The 15,419-nt window shown below is 45.2% G+C and overlaps 3 protein-coding genes across 3 annotated transcripts; 2 read left to right on the forward strand and 1 right to left on the reverse strand.

Annotated features, from left to right (window-relative positions):
* Nucleotides 1–1,772: 1,772 nt before the first annotated feature.
* LOC123450987 lies at nt 1,773–7,130 on the reverse strand. The gene is made up of 2 exons (XM_045127998.1): nt 6,610–7,130; nt 1,773–2,007 (listed from the first exon to the last, which is right to left on the reverse strand). The coding sequence occupies exons 1-2, from the start codon at nt 7,106–7,108 to the stop codon at nt 1,943–1,945; spliced, it is 564 nt and encodes a 187-aa protein (XP_044983933.1). The 5' UTR covers nt 7,109–7,130; the 3' UTR covers nt 1,773–1,942.
* On the forward strand, nt 3,818–5,503 carry LOC123450988. Its single transcript, XM_045127999.1, has one exon. It carries the CDS (start codon nt 4,960–4,962, stop codon nt 5,305–5,307), a length of 348 nt encoding a protein of 115 aa, XP_044983934.1. The 5' UTR covers nt 3,818–4,959; the 3' UTR covers nt 5,308–5,503.
* A 1,793-nt stretch (nt 7,131–8,923) lies between the features above and the next one.
* On the forward strand, nt 8,924–12,065 carry LOC123447005. Its single transcript, XM_045123559.1, has 6 exons — nt 8,924–9,099; nt 9,188–9,260; nt 10,017–10,124; nt 10,228–10,326; nt 11,450–11,575; nt 11,695–12,065. Exons 1-6 carry the CDS (start codon nt 8,953–8,955, stop codon nt 11,826–11,828), a joined length of 687 nt encoding a protein of 228 aa, XP_044979494.1. The 5' UTR covers nt 8,924–8,952; the 3' UTR covers nt 11,829–12,065.
* Nucleotides 12,066–15,419: the final 3,354 nt, after the last annotated feature.

Consider the following 15,419-nt stretch of genomic DNA (forward strand, 5'->3'; position numbering starts at 1 on the left):
GTTGCCATGCATGACTCGTCTCGGGACGCAGGCCAAGCAAGCCATGGCTGCGTGTTCCCTCTCATCTTGTCTCGTGCATCCATCCATCCTTTGGCTCCCACTCTACTTTCCATACTCTGTTTTTTTGCCGTGGAAAGAAGATAGATAATACTCCCTTCCTTCCTAAATCTAAGTCTTTTAAAATATTTTATTAGGGATCTACATACAGAAGTCTTTTAAAATATTTCATTAGGGATCTACATACAGAATAAAATAAATAAATTTTATACTCTAAAGTATGTCTATATACATCCGCATTAGTGAATTTTTTAAAAAAATATATATTTAGGAACGGATGGAGTACTAGCACTGTGCATGGAGAGGTGCTCGAGCCATGAGCCCAATGAACGTGTGGTATTGGATGAATCTGAAATTAACGCAGCCACCAAAGGCCATGGCCTGCTTCACTGCCACTGTATCTTGGCCGTTCCAAGTAACTGTCTGGTAACCCACCAGTCTACAGTTTGATTGAGTGATTAACCATCATCACCAATTTTTTCTCTTTTTTAATTACTCTGTGAAAACCTTTCAGCCACTGACCAACTACATTTCCAACATGGCTTCTGGTATCCGTTCGTTTCAGACTGATGATTAGAGTCAACTTAGCCACCCAGTATAGGCTTGTGACCTTGTTATCCTAGGCCCTCATAATATTTTAGAAGCTTTTTAGCCTCGCTTATTGACCAATAATTATCCTTGTTATGCTATAACAATATTTTTGTTATTGGCCACCAATATAGGCACATCAATTCAGCACCAAACAAATGCTCCGTTCAGACAGACGGCAGCATGTGTGTGCTACTGATAGTTTGAAACATATTATCACAATTTTGTTCAACCACTGCCTAAAACTTCAAAACCTGTTGTATCATCAAACGTGCATACCAGGTGCCAAACATTTCACCTCTATCTGGACTGAACTGCAACATCAATAGTCAACAGTACTTGAAAGTAAAACATGTTTTTACCAATACATCAGCGCAGTAGGTTGCAATGGATATTGCACTAGTGCAGATGATCTACTGTATTTACAAACCTAGAGCTGTTAACCTAAGTTCAAGAAAACATGTAGGATCTTCAAGTTGAGGGGAAATAGAAAAGAACCCTCATCAAGTTTATACCGATAAGTTTTTCTTTCTTTCTTTCTTTTTAGTTCTATGGTTTTCGGCCTGATTTTCCTCATAAATCGGGCCACTCTGTATAAACAATATTCCTCTAGGTATGGATGGATCTCCCTGTCTCTAGGTACTTGTGTAATCTTCTTGGAAATGAACATGCAAACATTAACAAACTTGTGTTCAAACCCACTCAACTCTCTCCACGCAATTACACCCGTACCATATCCCTATCAGAAAAACAATGACTTCTTCATAGAAGATGATGTGCATTCGAGTAGCTTCACGTGTATGGGCCTGAACAACATTATGGCTTGAAATGGACTAGGAAATTTATGGCACCACAAATCAAAAATTGACGTCGAACTACCTGCATAACTCCTCCCGGGGAGCTAGATAAGCCATCCCGTGTCAAATATAATTAAAATGCAGACCTAAATTCCAGTTGTCAACCAATGTGCAAGAAGAAGAAGAAGAAGAGACATGTGCTTGTAGAAGCATTCAAATGGAAGACAAAGACAGATGGTCGGTAGGTACTAGCTAACGGAGCATATGCACTAACCAAAATGTGGTTACATTTTGGAAATAGCGATAGACGAGGAGTGCCGGAATAGACCATGCGCTTAATCAAACTTTCATGAAGTATGCCTATGAAGATCAGACACGTACTTGTGTTTAGTCAATAAGCTGTTTAGGCGATAAGAAAAGGACAGATAGTATGACAGTGGACAAAGACTCTTCCAGCTCACAAGCCCATTAACAGGGAACGGTGACATGTGAACGATAAGTTAACTTGCGAAACTGGCCACGCCGCATTCCTTCAGTAGCCAATCCTTCCATTTCAAGTGATTAACTGTCAGAATGTAAAGCAGTATAAAATGGCATCAAAACCAAAAAGGCAGTACAAATTGCAAATGAAAATGTTAAACTGGAGCATAATGAGAGTGGTTTTCGAGGGGCTGATCAAGTTCCGATGCAGCATTATGGAATCTATTCGATCCATGCAGGTCTAGAAAATTGCATTTCATTCATCAAATTCCAGTTGATATGTTTTCCTAGTAAATTGTTTCAGTCCCAGAGCTTAGTTTTTTAAATAATTTCAGTTTAATGCCTTGTTAAAGAAAATCACTTTCACAAAACGTGGTTTCGATTTTTACTAGTACCAAAGCACAAAGCTATAATGTTTTTCCTTCACGAAGAAAAATAGTTATGATGTATTTTCATACCATCGCCGAATTTTTATGGACATGCTTGGGTACCCAAATCAAGAAATATCTCAGAGTACTGCCAAGACATTAGAATTCCTTTGCTGCTACAGTACAACATATATAGTACAAGAAACCAACTGATATGGTCCATCCTAGTTGCGGCATGGAATCTTATAAGAAACAAAAGGTGCCATTTCTTTTGGAGGGAACAAATAAGCAACGTCAGCTAGCATTTTGAGGAAATAAGAAATATATTTATGGACTGAATTCCGCACCGCCCAGCTAGGACCGAAGGGTCCAGACAGGCAGCCATCAACTTTCAGTAAGAAAATCTTCTATGGAGTAAAACTTTGTTTTGGATATCTGTTGCTTAGAACGCAAACTTCGACGGTACCAACATGAACAGTTGAACATGCTACTCCTACTTTATGAGTTCAGATAGACCTCCTCCTTCCGACCGGCCGCGCCCCAGCCTCCGCCTCCTCTAGCCCCCCTCTCCTCCTCCTCCCCGCCGCCGTCGCTGGTGCTCACGGCCGGCCTGGCCCCGGGGACGTCGGTGGCGGCGGCCCCCTGACCTTCCCCTCCCGGTGTCTCTCCAGTGCGGGGCGGAGCTGCACCAGGGGGTGCTCCTAGGCGGCGACGGGGCTCGCGGCGGACTACTGGACGGCGGGGCGAGGTGTCGCTGCGGTGCAACCTGGTGGCAGCCTCTCGGCCCAGATCTAGGCCTTTCAAGGCCCATTTTGGCTTGGGCGGGCCAACGGCGGGACTTTCGGAAGGCAGGGGAGCTGCGACGAGCTGATGGGTGCTGGCGGCACCAACGCCAGCCTGCTGCAGCATGGCCGGCGGGCTTAGCGAGCCCATTTTGGGCCTAGCCGGGCCAGGGGTGGTATGGTATGCCCTGCTGCCTTGTTTGGACGACGACGCGACAGTGCCGGAGGTGCTGGCCTCTCGCACGACGACGGTGGAGGTTGTTCCCTCCCGCTTGGTTTCAGTGCTGCCACTATGTCGCTTGGCGCTTCTCTCCGAGCTTCTTGGCCTCGTGTTGGTGACAAGGTGTGTGGCAGCGCTACCATGGTGGGGCATGGGGTTGGGCGGTGGTCTGGCTGGTCGGCTCCGGTTAGGCGGTGGGGTTTGGAGTGCAGGAGAAATCCTTGTCGGTTCTTCCGGCTTCGATGTGGTGACACCGACGGGTGCCACCATTCCTTCCTGGAGGGTATCGGGGGTAGCCATCCCGTACTTCCCTCCGCGTGCCGGGGGAAACCCTAGGGCTTGTCCGGGTAGCAGCGTCGTCAGCATCACATCCCTTCTTGGAGATGTTGCTTGATACGCGGTGTGATCGGAGCCTCGGGCTGTGGTGGTCTGTCTCCGGAGGGCGCAGCGGTGGCGGGTCATCCGCTCTCTGTCAGTTGCCGTTGTTGACATTTCTTTCTTCTTCTTTTTCTTTTGGGCTGGATGTGCTGCTCGCCCGAGCAATGCCATATGTATTGGTGTTGGTTGCTTTGGAATACAAAAGCGGGGAACCCTTTTTCGGTAACAGTTGAACCAATAATTGTTAGTATGCTCTACGAAATGAACCATGATTCCATAATGCAATAACCAATTCAATTTCATCTGAAAAAACAATTCAACACCAGCAAAGATTCCATGGGCCAGTGTAAATCGTGGAATCCATTTGCCATCCTTCATGAAAAGAGGTGTGAACCGACTAAAGCTAGCCCTAAACCTTTTCAAACATAAATAAAATATATAAAATTGATACTACCGTGTATGCCCTCCATCTCTAAATCCTAATTACAGGTGGCTGCTGGAATCTGCACGGTACTATATTTTTTCACCAAGCCATGTGCTGAATCTGTATGGTAATTTTCAAAAAGAAAGGCTTGTGGATGGAGTGAGTGTACAACTCACAATTATGCAATTCAGAATATCTCAGGAGCCAACTGCCACTTATAAAGGACGAGCAAGCATGGACAGTATTGATTGACAAGAACATCCAGGTTAAATTATGCAATCCTACGACACTTCGAGTTTTATGGACTAACTTGTGCTGGTGCATAGAACCTAATCTGGTAGCAGGGTGAGATGTCCTCACTCTGACAGTTGGTTAGCCCATGTCACCAGAAAAAGCATTGTAGAAATCCATACCTACAGGAAACTGGACAAGACTGAGACCTGACAAAGAACCAACTCCTTTGAACTAACCCTGAAAAAAAATGTATACTAGGTGGCAACGGAGGATTGAGAAACAAGGGACAAAGGTTGCATGTTGCGTGGAAGGGGAGAGCCCCCCCCTCCCAAATTCCCACAGCAACAGCAGCCCTTTCCAGCCACCAACTGATGCCAGAGTTTTTAAATGCCAGGGAAAAGGCCAGCAAATGAGGCTCACGCCCAACTAACTCTGTCTGTCTCAAATCTCTCGCCTCAGAACATGCAGCAACGCCTTCCAATCATAAATACACCCCATCCCATCCCCACCCCACCCCTGCCCTCGCAACCGTAATAACCTCCTCCCCTACAAATAGCCTCCCAAGAAGCCAACCAAGGCCAGCACAGCACACCACAGCAGAGCACAGCACGGAGCAACAGCCACAGCAGCAATGGAGATAGAGTCAGTCAAGTGTGAGTGCTGTGGCCTGAGGGAGGACTGCACCCAAGACTACATTGCGAGCGTGAGAGCCAGCTTCTACGGCCAGTGGCTGTGCGGGCTGTGCTGCGAGGCCGTCAGGGACGAGGCCGGCAGGAAGAAGGCTCACCCGGGCGTGGAGGAGGCCGTGAGGGCGCACATGGCCTTCTGCAAGATGTTCAAGTCCAACCCCGCCGTCCGGGTCGCCGACGGCATGCGCCAGATGCTCCGGCGGCGGTCCGGTGACTTGACGAAGTCGGACTCCTCCAACAAGTACAGCACCACGCAGGTCGGAGATGATTCGTCCGTGTCGCTATATTGAGGAGCACAGCATTACCATTACCATTCTATGGCTTGTAGACCGTCCTTCTAGCGCTTTTCTCAGGCTTGAATCTCCTGTTTCTTTCGTCATTTTTGGCATATCTGTTCTTCTTATTGTGGAAAGAATTTAGAATGTACAGAAGTCATAAATTTCTTCGAAATAGATGCTATCATGCTAATAGAGTTTGGCTATGAAATGAGACTGCGTTCTTTTTGCTCGTTTCTAAGAACGAAGCAATCATGAGTTGCTAACATATACTACTACTACTTAGATTAGATAGATGAACTAATTGGTTTCTTGTTGCAACCTAACAAAGACAAGAAGGAGGTTAGCATGTGCAGGCAACATTGTTAACACCTAAGTTCACACTAACCGCTGTGTCTGACTCAACTTGTGATGGAGACCCGGCACCAAGAATCAAGGCAATTATATTTGTCTATGTGCCGGTATTACCCAAAGCTGGTGGCTGCTGTTGCACCACCATACTGTGATCATCAGTGAACTAGCATGTGGAGCTCCTTTTTTCCCTTTCCAATGTTCAAATAACAGTGATAACTAACAAAAGCATGTGCAGTTTGATATCAAGATTGTAGTACTGTGACGTCTCAGATGAGTGTGTGGTCTAATTAGGAACACTAAATCTTCATCCAAATCATGGTCACTATCAATTCAACAGTCCTGAAGATAAGGACAGACCATTAAGGGTATCTATGTATTGCAAAAGCCGATCTTTACAGTTGCTTAGAAAGAAATCTGAGACGGTGCCATCAGCCCTTCACTGGCTAAAGAATGAAACACTGCTTAAGTGGAGTTGTGATGGTGCCATCACTTCTATTCATGACCAAGTTCTACGAATATTGGACAGTACATAAAACTAAGCAACTTTATTGTGGAATGTGGACTACACTTTGGGTTCTAGCACATGGGGTGGAATGTTATTTTACTCTATCTTTGGCCAAAGATTCCACGGTCAAAAGGCGTAGAACCGTTTGTTACCAATTTTTTTGCTTATGTGCGATGCATGATTTACTATCTGCAAGATACGAATGGGACTTCACAGCCTATCAGTTTGTCACCAAAAAAAAAGCAACTACTTTCAAATGCAAACCATCTAAAGTTCTACGAAAACAGCAAGTTCTGATTTCTTGGTATCGGCTGAATCCACCCTCTCACGGTAAATTTCAGTAAGGTCTAAACAGTGAAGAGTCTTGCCACAGTCCCACAGAAAATGATGCAGAACTGCAGTCTACGATGCACACCAAGTTTCAGGGATGTCTGTCTATATACATTCCAAAGGCGCACCTGTGCCTGCGCGCATACCGTCGATCACCTGGCGTGCATGATAGACCCGCGCCCGCCTGGCCCCGCCGCATCGACCCGGGCCGCCATTGATCGATCGATCCCGCGGCAGTGAATCCGTATCGAGCAATGATCCGCGGCTCGCAACTTGAATTCGTGGCGGCGTCGTGTGGATGCCCGAATCCAGGAAAAAAGGGAAAGAGGAGGGAATCATTGCGGGGGCACCCACCCAAGGATTGCGCGCGGGCGGTTGCCATCGCACTCGCACTCGCACTCGCAATCGATTGCGCGCGCAAATGGATGGGACGGGGTGGGGGTGACCAGGGAGCTGGGGGCGTCGTAGTCTGGCGCGGATCGGGCGTAGCGCGCGGACGATGGACGATGGAGGATGATCTCGCCCGCGGTTCACGGCGCTCGCGCCATGGAGGATGCGTGCCCGGGGCCAGGACCAGGATGAGAGCAGTGTGCGCGTTGATGGTGGACAGAGTCGACGATGATCCATGACTCGGATTGACAGAAAGTATAGCGCGGAATGGTGGTTTGGACATCAAACACATTAAGGTTCTCTTCAAGCTATGCCACGTGACGCAAGCTCGCTCTCCGCGGTGAGAATTTTCTAAATTTTTTAGAGTTCTCTTCAAAATAAAAGTGAGACTTTTTCCTTTTCTTTCCAAGTAAAGTTCATAAGATTTCTTTTTAATTTTGGAATAAAGGTACGGTGCGCACATGCTCCTCTCAAGCGACCCGCAACGGCAGGCTCCAACCACTAGTAACGCTTCATTGTTTGTGATGTGTGGGACATAATTGTTATATTGTTTTGTTGCAGGGTTGGTTGGAAAATAAATTAACCTTCTGATCCAAGATTTGTCGAGTGTTACTCTCGACAAAGGTATGTGTGTCAAGTGTGTCGAGTGCCACACTCGACGAAGTTGTCGTGTGGCGCGATCTTGTAGCTCCTAGGAGGCTTTGCTGAGCGTCCACGAAAGGCACTCGACAAAAGCTGACATGTGGCATGCGCTTGAAGCGTGGCGGTCGGATAGTATGTTCAGTGTTGATATTCGATAAAGAGCATGTGACCTCCTGTGCATCGGACTTCGTCGAGCGTTCGCACACGATAAGGAGAATGTGTGTTTGCCAAGTGTTGACTTTCGGTGTACTCGCGTGCCACATGACGCCATCATGTGCATTGCCCTTGGGCGAGCGTTGGCACTCGACAAAGAGCTTCTTTTCCAAGTATTTATTATCGATGAACTAAAGGGACACATGACGACCTTTTGCGCGTCGGCTTTCGTCGAGTCTACCCAACAAGCACTCGACACACACTGGTGGCACGTGGCAAGCACGGTTTTTGTTGGTCGTTCATCAAGCCACTTTATTGTGCCTAGCACACATGCATGACACTCAAGAAAACCTTTAGCGAGTGCCCGACAGAAGAAACTCATCAAACCTCGTTTTTTGCATGAAGGGTGTACGTCGAGCAGACTTCGTCAAATGGAACACTCGACAAAGGCTTTGTGGCAAAAATGTTGATTCAAGTAGTGGCAACTACCCTTGCCAAGGTCTATAATGACACCCCGGATGCCCAACCACTGTTGGCCGACACCAGTGCCACCTTTTTACCCGTTTGCCAGCTTATGACGCCTCGTTGACGCCCACCTCTACCTCCAATAAGGACACAACCTCAACGCTCCACATCTCCCTCCAAGTATTGGGACAACTTATTTCAGCGTCGGGCACATCCCACACTCCGACTACGTTGGTACTCGCATCCTTTTCCTTGTACTCATGTCATTCTTTCATCCTCTTCGTTTGATTGAGCCGCTAGTTTTCCTGACTACCTTAGCAAATGAGCTCACAAGTTGTTATAGGATGTCGCATGGATGGCGATACAAGTTGGACATCCCTCCGATGTAGAGAAACCTAAGTCAAGGGATTTCGTTCCCCCTACCTCACAGCGCCAAAGAGGCCGCTAGAGGCGAGGGAAACCGAGTAGATTTCGAGGGCAGACTAGAAGTTGCTCCTAGCTAGACCATGCGAGTTCTTCAGTAATTTTATATTTCATGTAACCTTGGATTGTATCCGCGAGACACTCAGCCTTGATTATCCCTATAAATAAAGCATGGTATTATCTAAAAAAAATAGAGATAAGTTTGAAAAAACTAGGCTTGAACCTCTCTATTTTTTTAGACACTGAACCTCTCTCTATTTCGTAGAAATGCAAAGGCAGAAGTCATGTCCAGGTCCAGCCCAACGAGGAGAACCATCTGACAAAGTCCAACTTATCGCCTCGAAGAGAACGTCTAAAGCCCACTGGGCCCAAGTCGCCTCCACAGCACCAGTTCACCGATGCAGAGGCTCTCGCAGGTCGCGCTCCGCCGCCTCCTGTCGCCGCCGTCGGCCGCGTCAGCCGCTCGCCGGGCAGCGCCGGTGGCCGCGGAGGCGGCATGTTCCGGCGGAGCAATCCCTGTCCTGCGCCGCGCCGGTGGCGCCAAGGTACGCTCCCCGGTCCCTCCTGGGTTTTGGGTTCCTTCCACACCATTCTCCAAGTTTCCTGATTCGTGTGGTTTGGTCTGGGCTCTAGGTCGCCGCGGGCGGTTGGAGCGGCGGATCTGGGGTCCTCTTGTGCCGCAGGCTCTGCACCTACAACGAGAGAGGTATGGCCAGTACCCAATGGCTTCATTTCACTTCCTCAAATCTATGAATGTTTCGCTGCTCATCGTACAAAAAAGTGGTTAATTTTTCATGTTTGTGCTTTTCCGAAGAACTGCTCCTCTAAGTGAGCTTATGTACGACATATTTGGTTTCATTCTGGTAACGGAGCCGGGGAGAGACCTCCCTGTTCATCTGAAAAAGTACGTAGTTAATTTGGGTCAAAATGTCAACCAGTTACCGTGGTTTTCTTGGCCGTGGATGGTGATTGTTTTGTTGGCGTACGATGTACATGTGTGTGGATCAGTGAACGTGAGATTGGTGTGCAGGGGACCAAGAGGCATGTTTAATTGTTTCACCCTGTCTCGCCGGTACTCGCTTTCGCTAGATAATGGTGTGTTATCAGTTTGGTCCGGTGGTTTCTGCGTCCTGCAATTCTAGTGTTTTTCTTCGAGAACACCCTGGTCCCAGACTCGTCTTGTCAGACTGGTGGCGGCGCCTGTAGAATTGCCTTACAGGATCACTATGACTTACTAAGTTCTGTTTCAGTGGTTATGCTTTGAATCCACATACTTTTATGTCACTGTGGAAGGAAGTATGGAGGTATGCTGTGGTAACTTGTGTTGAAAGTAATTTGTGAACTAGAAATTCAAAAGTTTCTTTATTTTGCGGCTTTTGCTATTCTTTTACTACATGAATACTTTCCGCTGAAGTGAAATCCTTGTATGGAATTGTCTAACTTGAACTGAAATGGTGCACAGATGACAGGGCACTTGAGGAGGAAGTTGAGAAGAAATTTGGATGGATATTAAAGATATTCTTCATAGGAACTGCTGGCCTTGTTGGTTGGCAATTCTTTCCCTACATGGGTATGATAGCGATTTCGTTATGTCCTAACAAATGTGGTGCTTCTGGATACTCTCTTTATTATGCTGGCGAACTTGAAATTGCTTGTGTCTGACAAGTTTTCAGGGGATAACTTACTACAGCAATCCATTACACTTTTACATGTCAAAGACCCCTTGTTCAAGCGGATGGGAGCTTCCCGATTAGCTCGTTTTGCCGTTGATGGTAACCAATTATCCAAGCATTTTTAGTGTTCTGTTGCAATTCATTTCTGCGATTCTGGGCTTTGCAACATGTTACAAACTGCTTGCTTAGAGAGCTCGATTTAGACTCGTGATACTAGTATTTTTTGTATGTTAGCGCAGCTTGGTGGGACCCTTCACGGGTTCAAGTCCTGGAAACAGCCTCTTACAGAAATGTAGGGAAAGGCTGCATACAATAGATCCAAAGTGGTCGGACCCTTCCCCAGACCCTGCGCAAGCGGGAGCTACATGCACCGGGCTGCCCTTTAGCACAGCTTGGTGGGAGTTTAGGAAAAACTTAAAACAACTCAAACTAACAAGGAAACATGTAAATAAACCTATATTATGAATTAGCTCAACTAGACTTGGAAACTAAGAAATACCAGGACTCCATGGCATGACAACTTATAATCTCTCAGTATTTATATCTATGATCTATCTCCCTTGCCTCAAACCTTTCATCTTTCAGCTGCACAAGCCTGAAGCCCCATTAGATGGCTCCCTGAATCACACAGACTTATTTTTACCACACATTGTTCATGGAGAATAATCACTACTAATTGATCTATTTAGGAAAACTCCTACTTTGTGTAATGTCCTGTCCTTTATAGAAATTTGCAGTCATAAACTTAGGATGTTACATCTGTTGTGGAGAGTGTGAGCACTGAGCAATATATCCAACTCATCCCCCCTTATCTCAAAAATAGTAATATCCAACTCGTTGTGTGGTCCTGCCATTTTGCATACCCCTGCATGAGAATGATCCAGCATTGCATCTTATTAGCAGTTACTTGGACTTGAGCAATGTCGGACTCATGAGATTATGGGCTTCTTTACTAATGATTGTGCCTGTTAGATTGCTACTAGTTTATTACATGGGAAATTGGTCATTTGTGTCATCTGGTCCATTTCTGTGGTAGAAGTAACTGGAGTTTATCAGTGAAAAGGATCTAGGCATATGAAGTCTTGCAGTAGCTAAATTTCCCGTTGTCCCGTTCCTACCCCTGTAGCAGTTAACTTCAGTTTATTTGTACTTAACATTTTTGTCAGCGAAATATATTCCCAGTTTACTATTGAATGTTGTTACTAATTTCCTACATGTACAGATGAAAGGAGAATGAAGGTGGTAGAGATGGGGGGAGCTCAGGAAATTCTGAATGTGTTAGAAGGTGCTAAAGATGATAAAACACGCAAAGAAGCTCTGAAAGCTCTCGTGGCACTTGCAAAGTCGGGTGAGTAAAAATCACTAGCCATTCCCATTGACGTATGTGGTACTTGATTTTAGTTCCTTGTATCGTGCTGTTATCCGAAGTGGTCCACCTTGAATTTCATTCTTGTGTTGTAAATACAGATAAAGCTGCGGGGTTTTTGGACAAGGCAGGTGCCTACGCCATCGTCGCCTCCACTCCGGACTCCCCCGAATATGCTGAGATCGAGGCCTGCAAGGCTAGCCTTCTCAAGACGTTTGATCAACTGAAGTCGTGATGGTAAATGCCCGGGTGGATTTATATACATGTTTTCTCCAAACTGAACTTTGACTGGACCATTATTTTGATTGAAGCAAGAAAACAAACTTGGTACACCGTTTTCTCTTCCTGAGCGCTCCAGTTTGTCACACCTTGGTCTTGTTGCTCCGAGACATTTTTTTTTTCAAGCACTCAACTTTGGGTTACCTTCTTTGTATGATACTGGTAATGAGTCTATGCAGTTCTTTTTTGGTGATGGGATTATCAAATGCTCTTTAATAAGAATGTAAGATATGCATGGCATGAACTTTTTCGTTGCTTCATTTGCGAAGAGCCCACCGATCTTAAACTGGACTTGTCACTTGTGTGGCCTTTATTCAAACTTACAAACCTTCTGTCTGAATAAGATAGCTAGTTCATAGCCAGAAGTACAGGATGACACTTTTCTTTTTCTTCCCACATGGGCATGTCCCTTTCTCTGTAATGATGGATGATGATTATAGTGCAGTGCTGTTTGAGCACAAGCTTTTGCACCCAAAAAGGATGATGAGCATGATACATGTCTTGATCTTGAAAATCCGGAAAGCTAGCACACAAGGTGGAGCAACATGCTAATCTCGGGAGCCTAGTTCAGAGCGAGCAATGCAAGTATGTATTTATTTTTCATGTTACATGCATGGTTTGGAACTAGACTGTGCTAAGGTAATATTAAAACTAGGTATATAAAACATAACATTCCACATTAATAGACGCTAATCGTGTGCTAGTAATTCTGAATGTACACCATATCTTCTTCAAATCTCAGTACTCATACATCACCATATGCTAATTACATACTCCCTCCGTTCCTAAATATAAGTCTTTTCAGGGATTTCACTAGAAGACTACATATGAAACAAAATGAATGAATTTACACTCTAAAGTATGTCTATATACATCCGTATGTAGTCTTGTAGTGAAACACCTAAAAAGAGTTATATTTAGGAACAGAGAGAGTATTTAGCAGAAATAAATCAGACCTGATGTACCAAGGATGAGCAAACCAAGTTGCTCCGGCAAAGTTGCAGCGAAGCAAAAGATAAACCTCATATTCCTCCTGCTTACACGACGTATAACAACTTTACCCGCATGTAGCCGCATGTAGAGTTTCCTCCAAACAAAAGTTTGCGTGATACCCTCATCATGCGAGGCATCGCAGGACGAGGTCACATCCTGTGTTAAAAACGACTTCAATCGAGAGTCATTCTCTTGATGTCCCATGTTCTTGATATTGTTGGGGCTGGACAGCAATAACGCGCTGCATAAATTCACCGATACGATAAATATGTACACTACACAAGCCCCTTCATTTGTGATGAACTTTGAGGACATCTTCAATCAATAAGTAAGCATCAAAATAACACAAACAACATGCGCATGTGACACAAGATTAAACATGGAAAAATCTCTCCAACTTGAGGAGTAAAAAACCACGGCTATAAGCTGACCGATCCATACATCGGAATCATTTCCTCCAGAAGGGTCAATTTCCTTGGCTCCTTGCTCTGTTTGAGGGTTCGGAGTATCTTGGCTTGCAGCACCAGAAAATGACCCGGCAGCACAATGTGACAAAATAGCCTTTGCGCTACAATGGTTAAAATCAAGTATTATGTTAAGTAAATAACAGTGTAAAGGTAAATACATCAGGTCAAGACCATAAACTTACCCGCGATTGATGTTAAAAGCGGGAAGTTGTGTTGCTGATGAGTTGCCCGAAGATGGAGAAGATTCCTGATAAAGCGAGTTTGAAGGACAAAGAGGTTGTTTAAAAAGACCGGCCTTAAGACAAGAATTCGTGAGACTATGTGGCACCTCAATGCATGGTCTATGAGCCGGCGGAGCATGAGACAAGCCAGGATCCAATTCGCCTGAACCACTTCGGGTCTTGCGTTTTGACCGACGAGCAAATTGTGTTTTCCTCAAAAGAAAATCAAGAGCTAAATGAGCGTCTCGATGTGATATTTTAACCTTCCGGACGGCTTGTCTTGGTTTTCTTGCAACAAATGTTTCTGATGAACTAGAAGAGATTGAAATTACCTCAATATTGCTGGTTTGACTAGATTCTGAGTCGTCCTGACAATAAGGCGCGTTAGTAAGTTCAATAAACAAACGGCCAAGAGAGTCAGTTTCTACATCAGTTTGTTCTCCTAATGAAGAGTCGTGAGCCGGATTATCAAGAGCCGGATCATTTTTCTGAAGAAACAGGGATCTGGGGTGTAACATTCCAAAAGTTGGAATTTTCCAGCAAAGACAAAAACAAAGAATATGCCGAATATGGCGGGTTAAGATGAAATCGACAAAAGAAACATATATATGTGTTGGGAAAAGTTCAGTACCGATGGCGGAGGATTTAGCAGATAAAATGGACCTAGACCAGTAACGATGCATTTTTTCTTTTGAGTCGGTGAAAAATCTCTTTCTCTTTGTTAAGAGCGTCATGAGTTAACTCCAGACTGGAGAAGCATTGGACGTCGGATGAGTCGCCTCAGTAGTCACACATCAAGTCGGTCCTCACAGTGATAGGTTGAATCCACCACTTCAACCAACAACAAATATGGTCAATCCCGAACAGGCCATGTGCGGTCAGAGCCCTTAATTTTGTGCGTAGAGGTGCCATCAGATCTCTCTCTTCATCCGTTGGCCAACCCGGAAATTCCACGTTATTACCGAGCTATTCCAACCTGAAACCTGGCACATGATTTTCTCCTATTAGGGCAATGTTCTTACAGCAGAATCAAGTCTTGTCCCATCCTTTTGGATGACTCGCCAACTTTGATTCAGTGAAGGGGTTATTTTCTCTCTTCTGGATGGAAACTCCACCAAGCTCACAAGCAGCACCGTTCTTGATTTCAGATTGGCGATTGAGATAGAAGAATTCTCTGAATAAGGTCACAGACGGCTCAATCTGGATATATACTTCAGACAAGACTTAGAACTGACACATATTGATCATAGAATTAGGGCCAATATCTTGAGGCCTGAGGTTAAAGAAATGCAGAAGGTCCCTAAAGAACTTTGAGCCGAGGGGTTGAAAACCTGTGCGTAAATGATCAAAAAATATAAACTTCTCCTTGACGAGGCTGCGGATAAGATTCTTCTTTGGGAGCTCGCCATCCTGCCTCTTTTCGAGTCGGCAAGTAACCTTCGCTCACAAGATCCTCTAGAGTAAGTTTGGACTCTTGGGATCTGATCCAGTTGCGAACTTTCATATTTTAAGGGGCCATGGCAGATTATGGAACAACTACAAGGATGATAAAAACAAATAAGCCGGTGCGTGATATAAGTCGCCAGTTACGGTGTTATCCAAGCAGTGAGATTAAAAATCATCAGAAGGATATTTTAAGCCGGCACAATCTATAGAAAGGTGTTATAAGCCGGCAGTTTGAAGGCATAATACACTTCCGTAAAATATTTGGCAGGAATTCTTCACAAACATGTTGTTACCGGCGATGTTCTTTGGGATGGATCTAAATATGCGCGGAAAATGAAGAAATATATGTTCTAAACCGACGAAGGGACCGAAACTCAAAGCGTTCGCACAGATTCCCTAAAGTGGTTCATTACAGATCTA

Source organism: Hordeum vulgare, chromosome 4H (genome assembly GCF_904849725.1).
Source record: "Hordeum vulgare subsp. vulgare chromosome 4H, MorexV3_pseudomolecules_assembly, whole genome shotgun sequence".
Lineage (NCBI taxonomy): Eukaryota > Viridiplantae > Streptophyta > Magnoliopsida > Poales > Poaceae > Hordeum > Hordeum vulgare.

Bases quoted from the DNA above. Each gene is read 5' to 3' on its own strand.
- LOC123450988 (XM_045127999.1), top strand. From the start codon at position 4,960: ATGGAGATAGAGTCAGTCAAGTGTGAGTGCTGTGGCCTGAGGGAGGAC.
- LOC123450987 (XM_045127998.1), bottom strand. From the start codon at position 7,108: ATGGATCATCGTCGACTCTGTCCACCATCAACGCGCACACTGCTCTCA. The intron at 2,008-6,609 runs GTGCGCCTTTGG...ACATTCTGACAG, and splicing joins CGGTATGCGCGCAGGCACAG to TTAATCACTTGAAATGGAAG.
- LOC123447005 (XM_045123559.1), top strand. From the start codon at position 8,953: ATGCAGAGGCTCTCGCAGGTCGCGCTCCGCCGCCTCCTGTCGCCGCCG. The intron at 10,125-10,227 runs GTATGATAGCGA...ACAAGTTTTCAG, and splicing joins GCAATTCTTTCCCTACATGG to GGGATAACTTACTACAGCAA. The intron at 11,576-11,694 runs GTGAGTAAAAAT...TTGTAAATACAG, and splicing joins CGTGGCACTTGCAAAGTCGG to ATAAAGCTGCGGGGTTTTTG.